The 14,169-nt window shown below is 27.9% G+C and overlaps 1 protein-coding gene across 1 annotated transcript; it reads right to left on the bottom strand.

Annotated features, from left to right (window-relative positions):
- Positions 1 to 2,924: 2,924 nt before the first annotated feature.
- LOC137834339 (protein FAR-RED ELONGATED HYPOCOTYL 3-like) lies at positions 2,925 to 4,843 on the bottom strand. Its single transcript, XM_068642397.1, has 2 exons — positions 4,520 to 4,843; positions 2,925 to 3,383 (listed from the first exon to the last, which is right to left on the bottom strand). The coding sequence occupies exons 1-2, from the start codon at positions 4,841 to 4,843 to the stop codon at positions 2,925 to 2,927; spliced, it is 783 nt and encodes a 260-aa protein (XP_068498498.1).
- Between the last annotated feature and the right edge of the window lie 9,326 nt (positions 4,844 to 14,169).

Below are 14,169 nucleotides of genomic sequence, written 5' to 3'. Positions count from 1 at the left end.
TAACATAAATCACATTTAATTTTTTATGTTATTTATTTTTAAAATTCTTTATCTGGTTATTTTTAATTGAATATAATTTATTATTATAATTTAAATAAATATTTAATTACTTTAACTAATTAATTAATTAACTTTTAAATAATCAAAATAAAATATAAAATTAAATGAATATATGATGTAACACACGTTAAGATCACTTATATTTTTATTTCTATTTTCAATATTTTTTATTTTTTATTATTTTTTTTTCAATTTTATTGTTTCTTAATTTTAGTAAAATAACATAAAATACGTTAGCTCCTTATTTCTATTTTTTTAATTAACTAAATTTGTAATAGCTTACATACGGTAATCCGTATGTAAGAATTTCTATTTTCAATTAAATTTTAAATTTTAAATAACATACATACAGATAATCTTTTTTTAAAAAGAAATTTACATACGGATTAAATCCGTATGTAAATTTTAAAAAAAATGAAAATTTAAAAAAATAAAAAATTGTTACATACGGATTATATCCGTATGTAGTTATTTAAAAAAATAATATTTACATACGGATAAGGATTATATCCGTATGTAAGTTTTTTTTTAAAAAAATTGTTACATACGAATTCTATCTGTAGGTAATTTTTTTTTAAAAAAAAACTTTTCTAGTACATACGGATTATTATGCGTATGTAAAAATTTGTATGTAATACTTACGTTATATATGGATCAGTATCTGTATGTAAAAATCCGTATGTAATGTTGGAGTTACATACGGATCATAATCCATATGTAAAAATTCGTATGTAATGTAGGAGTTACATACGGATTAGAATCTGTATGTAAAATCCGTATGTAATGTCCATTTTACATACGGATCCAGATCTGTATGTAAAAAACTGTATGTAACTAGCAATTTTCTTGTAGTGATATAATCTGGTATTGTTTAATTAGTTTCTGGATTATATAATTCGATAGTTTTTTTTCAATCATTTTAGATTACGTATTATTACATAGTTTCGGGATTACTTAGGTTTCCAATTTATATAATTCGGGAGTGTCTCATTAATTTCTGGATTATATAATCTGGTAGGTTCTTTTTCAATTGTTTCAGATTATGTATTATTACATAGGTGCTAGATTACATGTTCCAGAAGTGTTGTTATTTAAGTATGTTTTGGATTAGGTAATCTGGTAGTAGTATTGTTTAGGGTGTTGAAGAAGAGCTTTGATAACTCCAAATCTCCATGGATTGCTTGAAGGCTGATTGTAACTTAGTTGTGTGTATTCTGGAATAGTTTGAATTTGTTAATTCACTCTTAGTTTGAATCCAAAACTAGTTTAATTCAAATCTTTTTTGAAAGAATGTTTTAGGAAGAAGCAGAAAAACAACTAGTATAAATTACTATTATTAATAATAATAATAATATGCATATATTATATTAATAATAATATGCATACATTATATTAATAATAATAAGTATAATAAAAATAATAATATGACCAAAGAACTTGTATGGTCTAGTGGTTAATGCTTCCTTGGTTACTGAAAGAATTTGGGTTTGAGTCTTACCAGCTAAAGTTTTATAAACAATTCACCTCCTTTTTGTTTAAGGCCATAAATTCTTACATAGGGTTCCAAATTAGGTAATCCAAAAGTGGCTTTTTTAGGAGTTCCGGCTTATGCAATCCAGATGTAGTTTTTTTTTTTGTTTCTTTATTCGTTAATGTTGAAGAACTTATTTTAGATTATGTACCATGGTTCAACTATGACATATATGGCTAAAACAAGGGGTGTTGGATCTCAGGGCCATGATCAGAAAAGACCGACGACATCAGTCCGTAAAAGAGATTGAGGTGTTGTCGAGGAAATAATTGGTATTGATGCTCATATTGATAATGACAATCAACAAGGATTACATGATGACGAGTAAGCGGACCAGGGAGAAGGTTTCCTGGAGGACCTTCTGATATGTCTTTGATGGTAAATGTTGCTGACCATGTTGTTGTTAAGCTCTGGGAGGGTGAGGTAAGAATGGAAAAACTTCAATTAAATTGTCTTTGTTAATTATTGTTTAAATTGATTTAATTATATTAAATATATACAAATTTTGTATTACAATCGGGGAGAACTTAAATTGGTATCCAACAGTAGAAAATTACGTAAATTTAGGATGCCTCATGCTGATATTGAACTTCTTATACAAAGTTCTGGATTGTTTAGTTTATGCAATATAAGCTATGAGGTGGGGGACAAGGGGTTGATTTCAGCCTTTGTCGAAAGGTGGCACAGGGAGACGAACTATTTACACCTTCCCATAGGTGAAATGACCATCACACTTGATGATGTGTCATCTCTTTTACACCTCTCAATTTCGGGTTCATTCCCTATGTATGTGCCCTTAGAGTACAATGGAGTTGCGACAATTTTAACTGAGTTACTAGGGGTGGAGGAGGCTCGTGGGAAGGTTGAGATAAGGCAGTGTTGAGGTGCTCACGTACGATTGAGATGACTTCAAGATATGTACGAGGGATGTTGCGCTCAGGATGCTTGAGAGTGTAGGTATCCCATGCTTGATAACATCCCAATATGAGCATAAGTCTCCCATGCTATTTTGTAATATTCGTTTCAAAGGCCAATGAGTTGATTCAACCATGTATAAGTATAAAACAAGTAAAAATTAGACGTTATACACGTTCTAAACAAAGTAAATGCATATTTTGATATACCTGTTTGATGTTGTATTGCCCAAATGCATTAACGAATTTGTTCAACACTTCACAAACTTTTCTTTGTGCAGAATCATACATGTGTTCTTCATACATTCAACAAGTAATGGCCACGGTGAACAAATAGTTTCAAATTTTTTAACAAATCCATCAAATTTAGCAATCTTTGTACAATCAATGATAGTCCTCCATGAATCCATCACAACTTGTCAAGCCTCAACAGAATCTACCAACATTTTACACTTTTCTTTAACATTCTTATTGATATGAAACCGACAAAGAAGATTTGTTGCTTTAGAAAACACAGTACTAATGGCATTCATCAAAGCAAGATCTTTATCAGAAACAATGACTTCAGGCCCCACATGTGATGTCAAAAGTGACCCTCTAATTTTTTGTAGTGCCCATATGTAGTTCTTTTCTTTCTCGCTAGTTAAGAACACAAAACCAGCAGAAAAAGATAAACATGTATAAGTCACACCAACAATCTCAAACAAAGGCAATCGATATTTGTTTGTTTTGTAAGTCATATCCATCAAGAATACAACGTTAAATGCATTCAAAAGTTTCACAGCATCAGGATGATTCCACAAAATATCACTAACAATATTGGAAGATGATGACTTTTTACGGCAAGTGTACCGCTTTGTCATAAGTAATAATTGTCCCTAAGGATAGATATCGATCCCACAAGGAACAGTGAATTATCAAGTACAATAATCGCTAAATATAAAACAAAACAATTAAAAGTGTATTGAAAGTGGTTGTGTTGGCGATGATCAATAAGAAAACAGACAAAGAATTGGTTGCTTCAAGTTGGAAAAATAGGGATTAGGTTTCATCTGTCTCACTCTCATATATTTTGATTAGCATGTCAATATTAAGTTATTTGATTGAAATTGATGCCCGTATAAAAATCATTTATATCGATTCCTCGCATATAAAATCCTTAAGAATGTTTCCTAACTATCGATCCCTCGCATAATTATAAGAACAACTTAGAACGAAGCTCAGACGTTAATAGTAATTAACATTTCAAGTCTATTCCTAACACTCAAATATGTTAAGTATTGTTGTTTAGGTCCGAACCCTAAAAATACCTCCTGGTCAGATTTAAGATTCTCAATTTGTCACGGAAAATTAAAAGTAAAACAACAATACCAATAATCAATCAAGAACTGAATATTAATATATAAAATATCACCTCAATACATAAGAGTTTGAGCAGATTACTCCAAATCCCAAAGGGTAGAATTAGTCACGCATACTTCTATCACCTTCCATTCTCTCAATTGGGTTACAATTCACTCTATGGTGTTTTCCTCTCAATCTGGCACACTACAATTGAGCCTCTAGCCCTCTATTTATCCTAGTTTTCTAGGGTTAGGTTGCTTCCTATGTCGCGCTAATGGGCTAAATGATAAAACATAAAAAAGGCTCAATCTTTCTTTGCATCTTTTTCCATTCTGGGACCTTCTATCTTTATCTTTTTAGCTCAAATCATTCATCTTAAATCCAAATCTCCAATCTTCCTTAGAAATCTGCAATTAACACCAAATTTGGAAATAAAATACCCTTATTCAAATAAAGATCATAAAAAATATAAAAGGGTATAAATTCATAAATTAGGGATTATTTTATATGTAAATTAGCAATAAATCATCATAAGTGCCTATATTTTAATATGAAATATTACTGAAATTAGACACTTATCAGAAGACTCATGACACGTACTCCAGTGAAGATAGTAGTCACAATCTAACAACATTATTAATTGTTGTAATTCAGTTCTTAGTCCTCTAACTGATCTCTTGTACAAGTATCTTGCATTGTATACTAGCTTTATTGTTGTCATATTATCCTCATTATTCTCCTTCAATGTACATAGTATGTTACCCGGCTTAACCGTGCTTTTAGTCATATGAACAAGCATTGAATGTTCATTCGCGTTTAATCTGTCTGCATATGGGTAACCAACTAATGTATCATACAAATTATGATTATGAGTACCACATATTACCTTAAGTACCCAATCTTGACCCTTTCCAATAGGTTTACCTCGCAATTTAAAGGGACATTGACATTTTCGAGTATCAGTTACAGTAACCTCCAAACCAACCTTGTACATTATGTAACTACCCCCCTTTCACAGCCTAACAATACATATGTCTTTCTCTCTTGTTTTCCATTTGTTATGTCAGACCTAATAATGATAATAACAAAACCAAGTCCATAACCAACCTTACGAACCCTCTCAAGTAAGTCTTTTCGCGAAGGAGACACCTACACAAAGTTATTCTAACAATATTACAAAATCACTTCTTCAAATTATATGCAATAAACATGAATTGAATGAAATTTTATTCACCTCATCTGTTGTAAAATGGGTACCATAATCCTCTTCAACTAATTCATGTTGATGCACATAATTCATTAATTCTTCCATACTACATATCATTTATACGTCATCCGATCTTTTTGTAATCAATCCAACCTCCATGTCCATACTTACACCTTCATTCATAAAACATAAATTTTCATTTTATTTTAATTTTCATAAATTCACACAAGTATGCAAAATAAAAACAACATTCAATTTCCCTTCCAGATTATGTAATCCATAACTCATTTAATAACTACAAATAATACCTTTCGGATTGGGTAATCTGTAATGCATTTCCCAACTTAAAATTGACTTATGGATTGTGTAATCCGTAAGTCAATTTTTAACAACAAAATGCATTTCGGATTATGTAATCCGTAAGACATATATGAAGTTCTAAAATGAATTTCAGATTATGTAATCCATAGTTCATTTAGTACTAGATTACACAATTCGAAAGTGTGAGTTTGGTTCGTTCCAGATTTGGTATACGTCCACATTATCTAATCCATAACAGTTTAATATTGTATTTCTCTACCAGATTACATAATACGAAACTTAGTTCCAGACCGAAAAAACATTCCAAATTACGATGATGCGACACATGATATTCTATTATGGATTGAATAATCCAAAATGTTATTCTGGATCCAAAATTGAGTTTTGTATTATGTAATCCAGGACATCATTTCTTCACATTAATCATTACTGATTATGTAATTCGTTGATCCGGCGGATTAACCAAAAAGAAAATAAGTATTTAAGGCACCGGATTGAAGACTTACCTAACAATGAAGAGCCAACTATGACTAACACCACCATAGCAACACTGTCGGCACCACCACTACAGTTACCACCGCCACTACAACCACAACGCACACTACAAAAAAATCATGAAATAGAAACCAATTTTAGAGACAAAAAATAATTAGTTGCTATAGTAACTAAATTAGAGACCATTTTAGAGACTAAATAAATGTTTGGTTTCTAAATTAGTTTCTATTATTGTTATATGGTTTCTAAATTGGTATCTAATTAGCAACCAAGGTTTTTGCTACCAAATTTAGGATCTAAATAATTGGTAGTTAAAACCTTGGTAGTTAATTAGATACCAATTTAGAAACGATTTAACAATAATAGAAACTAATTTAGAAACCAATTTATTTTTTTAGTTTCTAAAATGGTCTCTAATTTAGTTAATATTGCAACTAAGTATTTTAGTCTCTAAAAATTGGTTTTATTTGATGATTTTCTTGTAGTGACACCACCACAAGGAGCACTGCTACCACGATAACAACAAACACCAAACACCTTCTTTTTTTACTCTACGACAAAATGTTTCTATATTTATCTTTTTTACTGAAAAGTAATTTTGAAATTTTAAAAGTGTATGGAGGTGGCAAAAGAAATGATGGAGGTGAAGGAAAAAAACCATATATATATATATATATATATATATATATATATATTTGTCCCTTAAACAGTGTCTTGCTTTTTCGCTTGTTACAAAACACTTAAAAAAATTGGGAGATTTGCTAGACTAAATTATGAATAGAAAAATTATGAGAAACTATATTTAGGAATTATGAGTTAAACATCTTGTTGATAGAAACTTTTTTGAAAGCTTTGAGCTATTTAAAATTGACATATATGAAACCTAAAATTAGATAGTTATAAGAAAATATTTTGAAGATTTTCTGTATACCTTCTATGACAGAGCTAAAAGAATATTTAATTACATTATTAATCCCTAATAAGATTTGAACTAAATATATGTTTCTTTCTTTTTTCACTTATATTTTTTTGTCTTTTATTATATTTCTTTCCTAAGTTAAAGTACCCTATAAGTTAGGGGTGGGTGGCATTAAAAAAAAGAGTAAAGTTAGATTGAAACAAAATATTTGAAGTTATTTATTATATGTAGGAGTGAAACGTGGAGCTCTAGTCTCAGTCTTATCCACTGAGGAACAGAGAAGTGTTGTGTTTTGTCGTGTTCTTATCTTCACAGATATGCCCTTTGCTCCAATGCTTTAGGAGACAACGTGCCTTGTGTATTTAACAAACACAAACTCCTTACTTTATTTCACTTTTAGTACATTCCTCGTTTTTTTTATCTCTCAAATCCAGTAAAAGATTTTGTCTTTTAAGAAAATTTGACCACTCTATAAGCCTAAGATCAAATTAAACATAATTAATAAAAATGTTTAAATCACACTTAAAATATGAAAAAAGTGGATAGAAGTTATCCTTTTTAAGAAAAGACAACAGTTTTTTAATATTTTTTTATAAGAAAATAATTAAGGCACGAGAGTTACTCAGTTTATTCCTCTTTTCTTTTATATTTGTAAGGTTATTGCATGATGCTTAAAAAATATTTGATATTACTGATAAAATCATATATTTGATCTAAAAAACTTTATGTCATATATCTGAAGTTTTAATTATTACCTCTAATTACAAATACAAGAAAATGTGATGTCTATTTAAGTAAAAATATAAGAAAAAAATTGACAAAACTTGAAAATGGGAAAAGTTTTAAAAACAGAATTAAAAGGCTTAATCATCAAATTTTCACATGGAAGAAGTAAGAAAAGTTATAACAGAATAAAAAAATCTCAAAAGATAAAGACATAGCAGTATAGTACTTAATTTATTATCTTCTGTACAATTAGAGAATCTTAACTGGTCATAAATTTTTGCAGAGCCTAAACAACAACCAAAACATGACAAATGGAACATCTCATTTAGTAACTTAGTTATTGGCCTGAAAGATAGATGCAGCTTTATATTCAGAGTACTATTCTATGAGCCAATTAATGAGTGTGTTTTGAATATGGATTTTTATAATTGATTTTAAAAAAACATAACTAAATTGTGACCTCCATAATAAGTTTAATCTATTCATTCTACTAACTTTTTCTAATTTAAAATATAGTGATTTATTTAAACAACATTTTTTACATATAAATTTTGTTAAATAATTTTACTTAACTTGAAATTATGTTTATACTAGTAAGTTGTATTGAAAATAATGTGGATCATCAAAACATTTTTTTAAAATTTAATTTTTGTATATTTGGCAAATATAATTATGAAAATAACGTGGATCATCATAAACTGTTTTTGTACTTATTAAAAATTTATAAAAAATTAAAGGACCACCCTCCTTGTTGCTGTAATCCTGGTGAAGAAAAATAAACCAGCATTAAATTAGCTTAACCATAGGATTAGTTGGCATTGTTTAGATATCAATAACCCAGTATCAATATTACTTCCTGGAATATAATTAAACTCTTTCTTTTAAATAGATTTTTTTAATTTTACTTTTATAAATAAAATAAAGATTTAAATATACTTTTAATAATTATAAAATAAGCCAACTTTTTTATTTAATTTTTATTCATTTAAAAATATTTTTTTATTATATATAAAGTTTTTTAATTATTTATATATATATAAATATTATGTTATTCAAATTTAATTAGATATTAATGTTAAGTTTTTAATCAATATATGTAATAATTATTAAAAATTAACTTTAATTATAAATAGAATTCAAACAAAATTTAAAAATTTAAAAAATTATATTAAATATATATTATTTTATTATATTGTAAATTAAATTAAATATATCCATACTTGTTTTACTTGTTAACATTATTAACAAAGATATAAGTAACTTTATCGATTATGTATTAACAAATATATAAGTAAGTCTACGAAATATTCTCTTGTATCTCGCACGGTGGGAGACACGTCAGCATGTTGGTGCACGTGTGGGATGACGTGTGCCAAGGACAACTTATTGCATATTAAATAAGTGATGGTTACTTTTCTTTTGCTCAGCAAAGTGATGGTTACTTAGAGTGAAGGGTATTGCATATTAAATAAATTACAATAACTTAATTTTAATAATCAGCACTTAATTTTAATAATAGAATGGTCATGTATGAAAAGTATAAGATGTTTTGAGAAAGTATTTTAATTTTCATGAAACTTTGTTATGTTATATTTTTTATAAATATCAATTAAAAAATAAATATAATCACTACAACAAAATTATTAAATAAAAATCAATTTTAAAAATAAAAAATAATTAATTATTTTAAAAAAAAATTAATATTATTTTAAAAATTATGATTAGATACAAATGTTAAAGATAACAACTATTTTTAAATTCTTAGAAGTTGCTGTTGAAAACATTAATTACTAAGAAACTACTTTATAAATTTATAAATTACTTTAAATATTAATATTTTTTAATATATAAAATAATATTTAATTTAGTCAATATAATAACTAATTATTTTTTATCTCTAAAATTATTTTTATTTAATGATTTTTTAATAATAAGTTCATCAAATATTGTGAAATGATTTTTTAAAAATAATTGATAATTATTTGAAAACTATATAATTAAGCTAAACATTTTCAAAATAACGTGTTGAAAGGAAAAATAAATTATATAAATTTCTTTCCATAGTTACGTTTTCAAAAACAATTTTCTAACTATGATTAAAACAATATGAAATGTTTTTCTATAGTCTAATACTTTTTGTTTAGAATGTTTGTTCAAAATAAAACTCACAATATTAAGATATTTACATTATATCTTTTTAGTTTACACTTAAATGAAAATTTTATAATTCTATATAACATATGAAATTATTTAAAGTTTGATCTTTATCGAATTAACTCCTATTACATCACTTTAAAAATTATATTATATATATAATATTATTAAAATATATTTTTTTTAGGAGTTTTACCACAAGCAACAAATTATATTTTCGTATAATAAATCATCTTTAGATCCAAATCATACGATCACAAACATACAAATCATTACACACTATTTTTATTGTATTAAAAAGTAAAATATTTATAAATAATTCATGTTCAATATTATTCATTCGAGAAATACACTAACAAACATATATAAACACTTCATTTTACTTGTGAAAGATTTATGCATTGAATTTAGAGTTAAAGATTTGCATTTTTCATACTAGTTCACCTGATATCTCTCCACACAAGTATATCTATATATGAAAATCTGAATAAATAGACTTACATAACAGGATAAATCCATATGATCTTTCAAACACATACTCATTTATATGAATTTTCTTCGACTTTTACCACCTAATAATCTTCATCTATATTCGGATAGACTAGTCGGAAGTTAGAATATCTCCTGTCTCTAATTCAATGCAAAGTTCAAATTTTTAAATGAGTGAGTTGTGTGGCATCTTTTGTTCTTTATAGCAAGTTGTTTTCTTTCATCTTCATAGTCCGATCGAACCTAACCACTTCTAGCCTTCTTCTCGAGAAATCCATGAGTGAGGGAAGTGTGATGCTTTTGAAGTTGTTGCAGTTGATTGCAAGGTGCATCAGCATCAGGTGAGATATTCTCCTGTGTGGTTCCTAGCATGGAGGAAGAAATCAAAGATAGACCCACAAAAGACAACCTCGTAACTTCTCACAAAGGTGGCTCCTCAAGAATCCCAGCTCCCTCTAACTCAGAGACTCCTCTTGGTGTTAACAATGGTTTCGAGAATGTGCTTCATCAGGCAGCCAACAAGAACAGTAATGTCGATGCTGCTCACAGATTTAAAAAAGCTGAAGAATCTCTTCGAACTGTCATGTACTTGAGTTGTTGGGGTCCTAACTAAAGCCTCACAGCTTCATCAAATCCTCTAGAACAGTGAGTAGCAGTGACTGGCAGGTATGATATTTAGACTCTCTTTTGCACAAATTAAGAAAAAAATGAATGAAGAGATAAACTTCTTTCATGAGTTAATATTAATTTATTTATAAGATAGACCTTTTATGTGAATTAATTTGAACTCATGAGAGAATGTATTTTTTTTTTCCTGTGTGAAAATGTTATTCAAAATGGAGTCTTTTTATCATTACCACCACAACTAGTGTTTTCTTAATTAACTTTTCTGAAAAAGAATGCAGCAGCTGTAGTGTACATAGAGCTTTTTAAATGTCGAATTAAGACTCAATAATGGAGTCTCTATTATCTACTTTTGTTCTGTTATTACGAGAATGTTGGAGTGTTTATGTAAGGTTTGATATCTGTATGCGAAAAGTGATAGAATTATTGTAAATGGAGCGTGGAAAACTGGATTTGGAGTAGAATTCTTTAACATTTACCAAGAAAGTTGGTAATTTGTGATAGTGATTGGTGAGGAAAGAGTATACTAGTGGGGGATTCTACAGTAACATTTATCCAAAACAGTGCATAATGAATAATAAAATGGAGTAATGGCTAAACTTGACGGAGAAAACAAAGAACATCAAAGGTAAAAGAATAGCATAATTAAAAATGTCCAATTATCAAGGAACCATCCAATGAAATCAACAAAATTTTCAACTCTTCTCATCTTTCATTTTCACCTATTATGTGGTCGTTATTCATGGGTTCCACTACTCACTCATTCGAGACAATTGCTTCCTGGTGCGAAATTATAAATATCTTCTGTAGTTTTAAATAGGTATGAGAGTGCAGCTCAAAATGTATTCAGAATTTAATATTTTGGTATACATTTATGGATTTGAGTTCTCATAACACTTTCTTGCATTCAGGACTTTTTTTTTTCAAATATGTTTCCGGATTTTATTTTTCAAATTTCTTTTGTGAAATGCATTTTTGTATTTTAAATTTTTTTTTTTTCAAAATGAAATTTTAGATTTTCAATTCTATTATGAAATTTCATTTCAGGAATACAAAATTATATTATGAATTTTCTTTTCAAAATATATTTTTTAATTTCAAATTTTCAATTTTAAAATAAACACTAAAAAATATGTTTATTAGGATGACTCAAAAAGTAACACTAGCTATATATAACAGGCGAAAAAGTGTAACTATAGTGGACTTAACGTTTAATGAAATTTGGAACTAATATGTTTGACGTAAAAATAGTGACAGGTATGCGTGGTGTGTTTTTTGTATAAACCTAGCTACATGTTGTCCACACAAAAATTATATTTTTTATTTTTTATTTAAACAAGCGTGAATTTAGCTTACTACTCACTCAATTTTTAAACATGCATAGACTTAGTCTACATGTTGTCCACAAAAAAAATATATTTTATATTATTTATTTAAATAAGCATATGCTTAACCTACATGTTGACCACACAAAATTTTTAAGCAAATGTGGGCTTAGTTAGCCTATATGTTATCTGAACAAAATTATATTTTATATTGTTTATTTGTATATTGAATAAATTATCCTTTTAATGGTGATAATAAGAAGGTAAGAATCAATAATCATCGATAAAATTATAATAATACCTAGAAATTGTTGATGCAGACAAATATTCAAATATTGTAAAAATAATTAATGATATAAAATACAGTGAATTTTTAAATTTAATAAAAAATAGTCGTAAAAATGAAAATTTCTACTATAAGTAACATATTTGTAATGAAAAAATAATAATGATCTATCTATAAAATAGATAAAAATTGATTGAGAGATTATTAGTATCTTGCATATTTTTGTAAAATCACAGACTATTTTTTGTGTTTTTAGCATAATATATAGACAACAACAATTTCAAATTATTCAATCTCTATTACTCTTTCCTCCTCTACATTAAAGCCTTGATATTTCAACAAATCAAGCCTATAATGTCTAAACCTATGAATTCTTACCAAGCTACATAAATGCTTTTTCAATGTTGAAACTTGGTAGGAAAAGCTTTGCTGCTCTTAGTTCTACCCCAGGGGAGTCCAAATGGTGTAAAAAAACCCAAAAAAGAATTATTGTTCAATGTTTAATGAGTTATTCACCTTTTATTATTACAATAGTATCCCATAGCAAATCATCCAGAATTTTTCCCTGAAAATTACTTCTCAAATTTCTATAACAATTTCAGAAATTTCTGTAAAAAATATATTTTTATCTCTCTTGTCTCTCAACAAATTACAAATCAACAAAATATTATTTGATCTTAGGAAGTTTTACATGTAAATGATTTAACGTAAAAACAAACAAAACCCTAAATACTTCCATGGTTCATCCTAATATGCCAAAGATTGAAGAGACTTCCTATATTCATTTATAGGAAAAAGTAACTCCTGAAAGTAGATGGAAAGATAATTATCAAAATAGGATAATATTTAAGCTAGGTTAACTATTTTAAAACTTATTATTCTACAATGTATTAGTAGTTTGACTAAAGGGTTAGAAAGATCATACCCTCATCACAACTAAATTAGTGTCAATACTATCCATTTTAACACCATCAATTGTCGCTTGTGCATATATAACCTTCTATGATTGTTCTTAGATTCTTTAACCGCTATTTTCAGTTCATTTATTTTTCCCACAAATATTTCACCCACAACAATCCTAGTCTCATTTGAGTTGTTTAAACTTGCTCCAAACACAAATCCTAAGTTAGAAACCATGTCCAAGGTTATACAATGCGTTCCACTACCACCCTTGTTGAAATCATTCTCACGGTATGACTCTCTAATGTTTGACATATTTGCAAGGGTTTCTAATATCAAGTCTACACCTAGAAGCTGATAACATAAATTAAACATGATAAGAACATCATTTTTTATAAGAATCGGGGAACTAATACTTGAATAGGTTGTAAACACAAAATTCCTGAAACAACCTTCCAAAGTACTTCATCCAGTGCAACCCCTTTAATTTCATAATTGATTATGAATTTGTGAACATACATAATCTCTTGGATGATAACTAACCTTTGAAATAATATACATTTAGTTTAGTAAAAATTACAATTACACTTAATGAAAAGTAAATTCTTTATAGAAAATCGACAATGAAAAGGAAGAGAGATTACTAACGTAAGGAGAGAGATATAGAGGAACACGAGGAAAAGCTCCCAAAGACACACACATCCTTTCGTGGTTGTCAACGGAGATTTGTTTCTAAGTGTTAAAGAAACGTAACAAACTAATTTCACATAAAATCAATAATTTTAAGGTGTTTGTTAAAATTAGCACCCATTCTTATGCTCAGTTTTCATAGTGTCCCACAAATTTGCATCCACGCCCAGGCTCAGTTTTCAGT

Source organism: Phaseolus vulgaris, chromosome 5 (genome assembly GCF_000499845.2).
Source record: "Phaseolus vulgaris cultivar G19833 chromosome 5, P. vulgaris v2.0, whole genome shotgun sequence".
Taxonomy (NCBI): domain Eukaryota; kingdom Viridiplantae; phylum Streptophyta; class Magnoliopsida; order Fabales; family Fabaceae; genus Phaseolus; species Phaseolus vulgaris.
The sequence above is the reverse complement of the archived record's forward strand: the minus strand, read 5'-3'. Positions and strand labels throughout refer to the sequence as shown.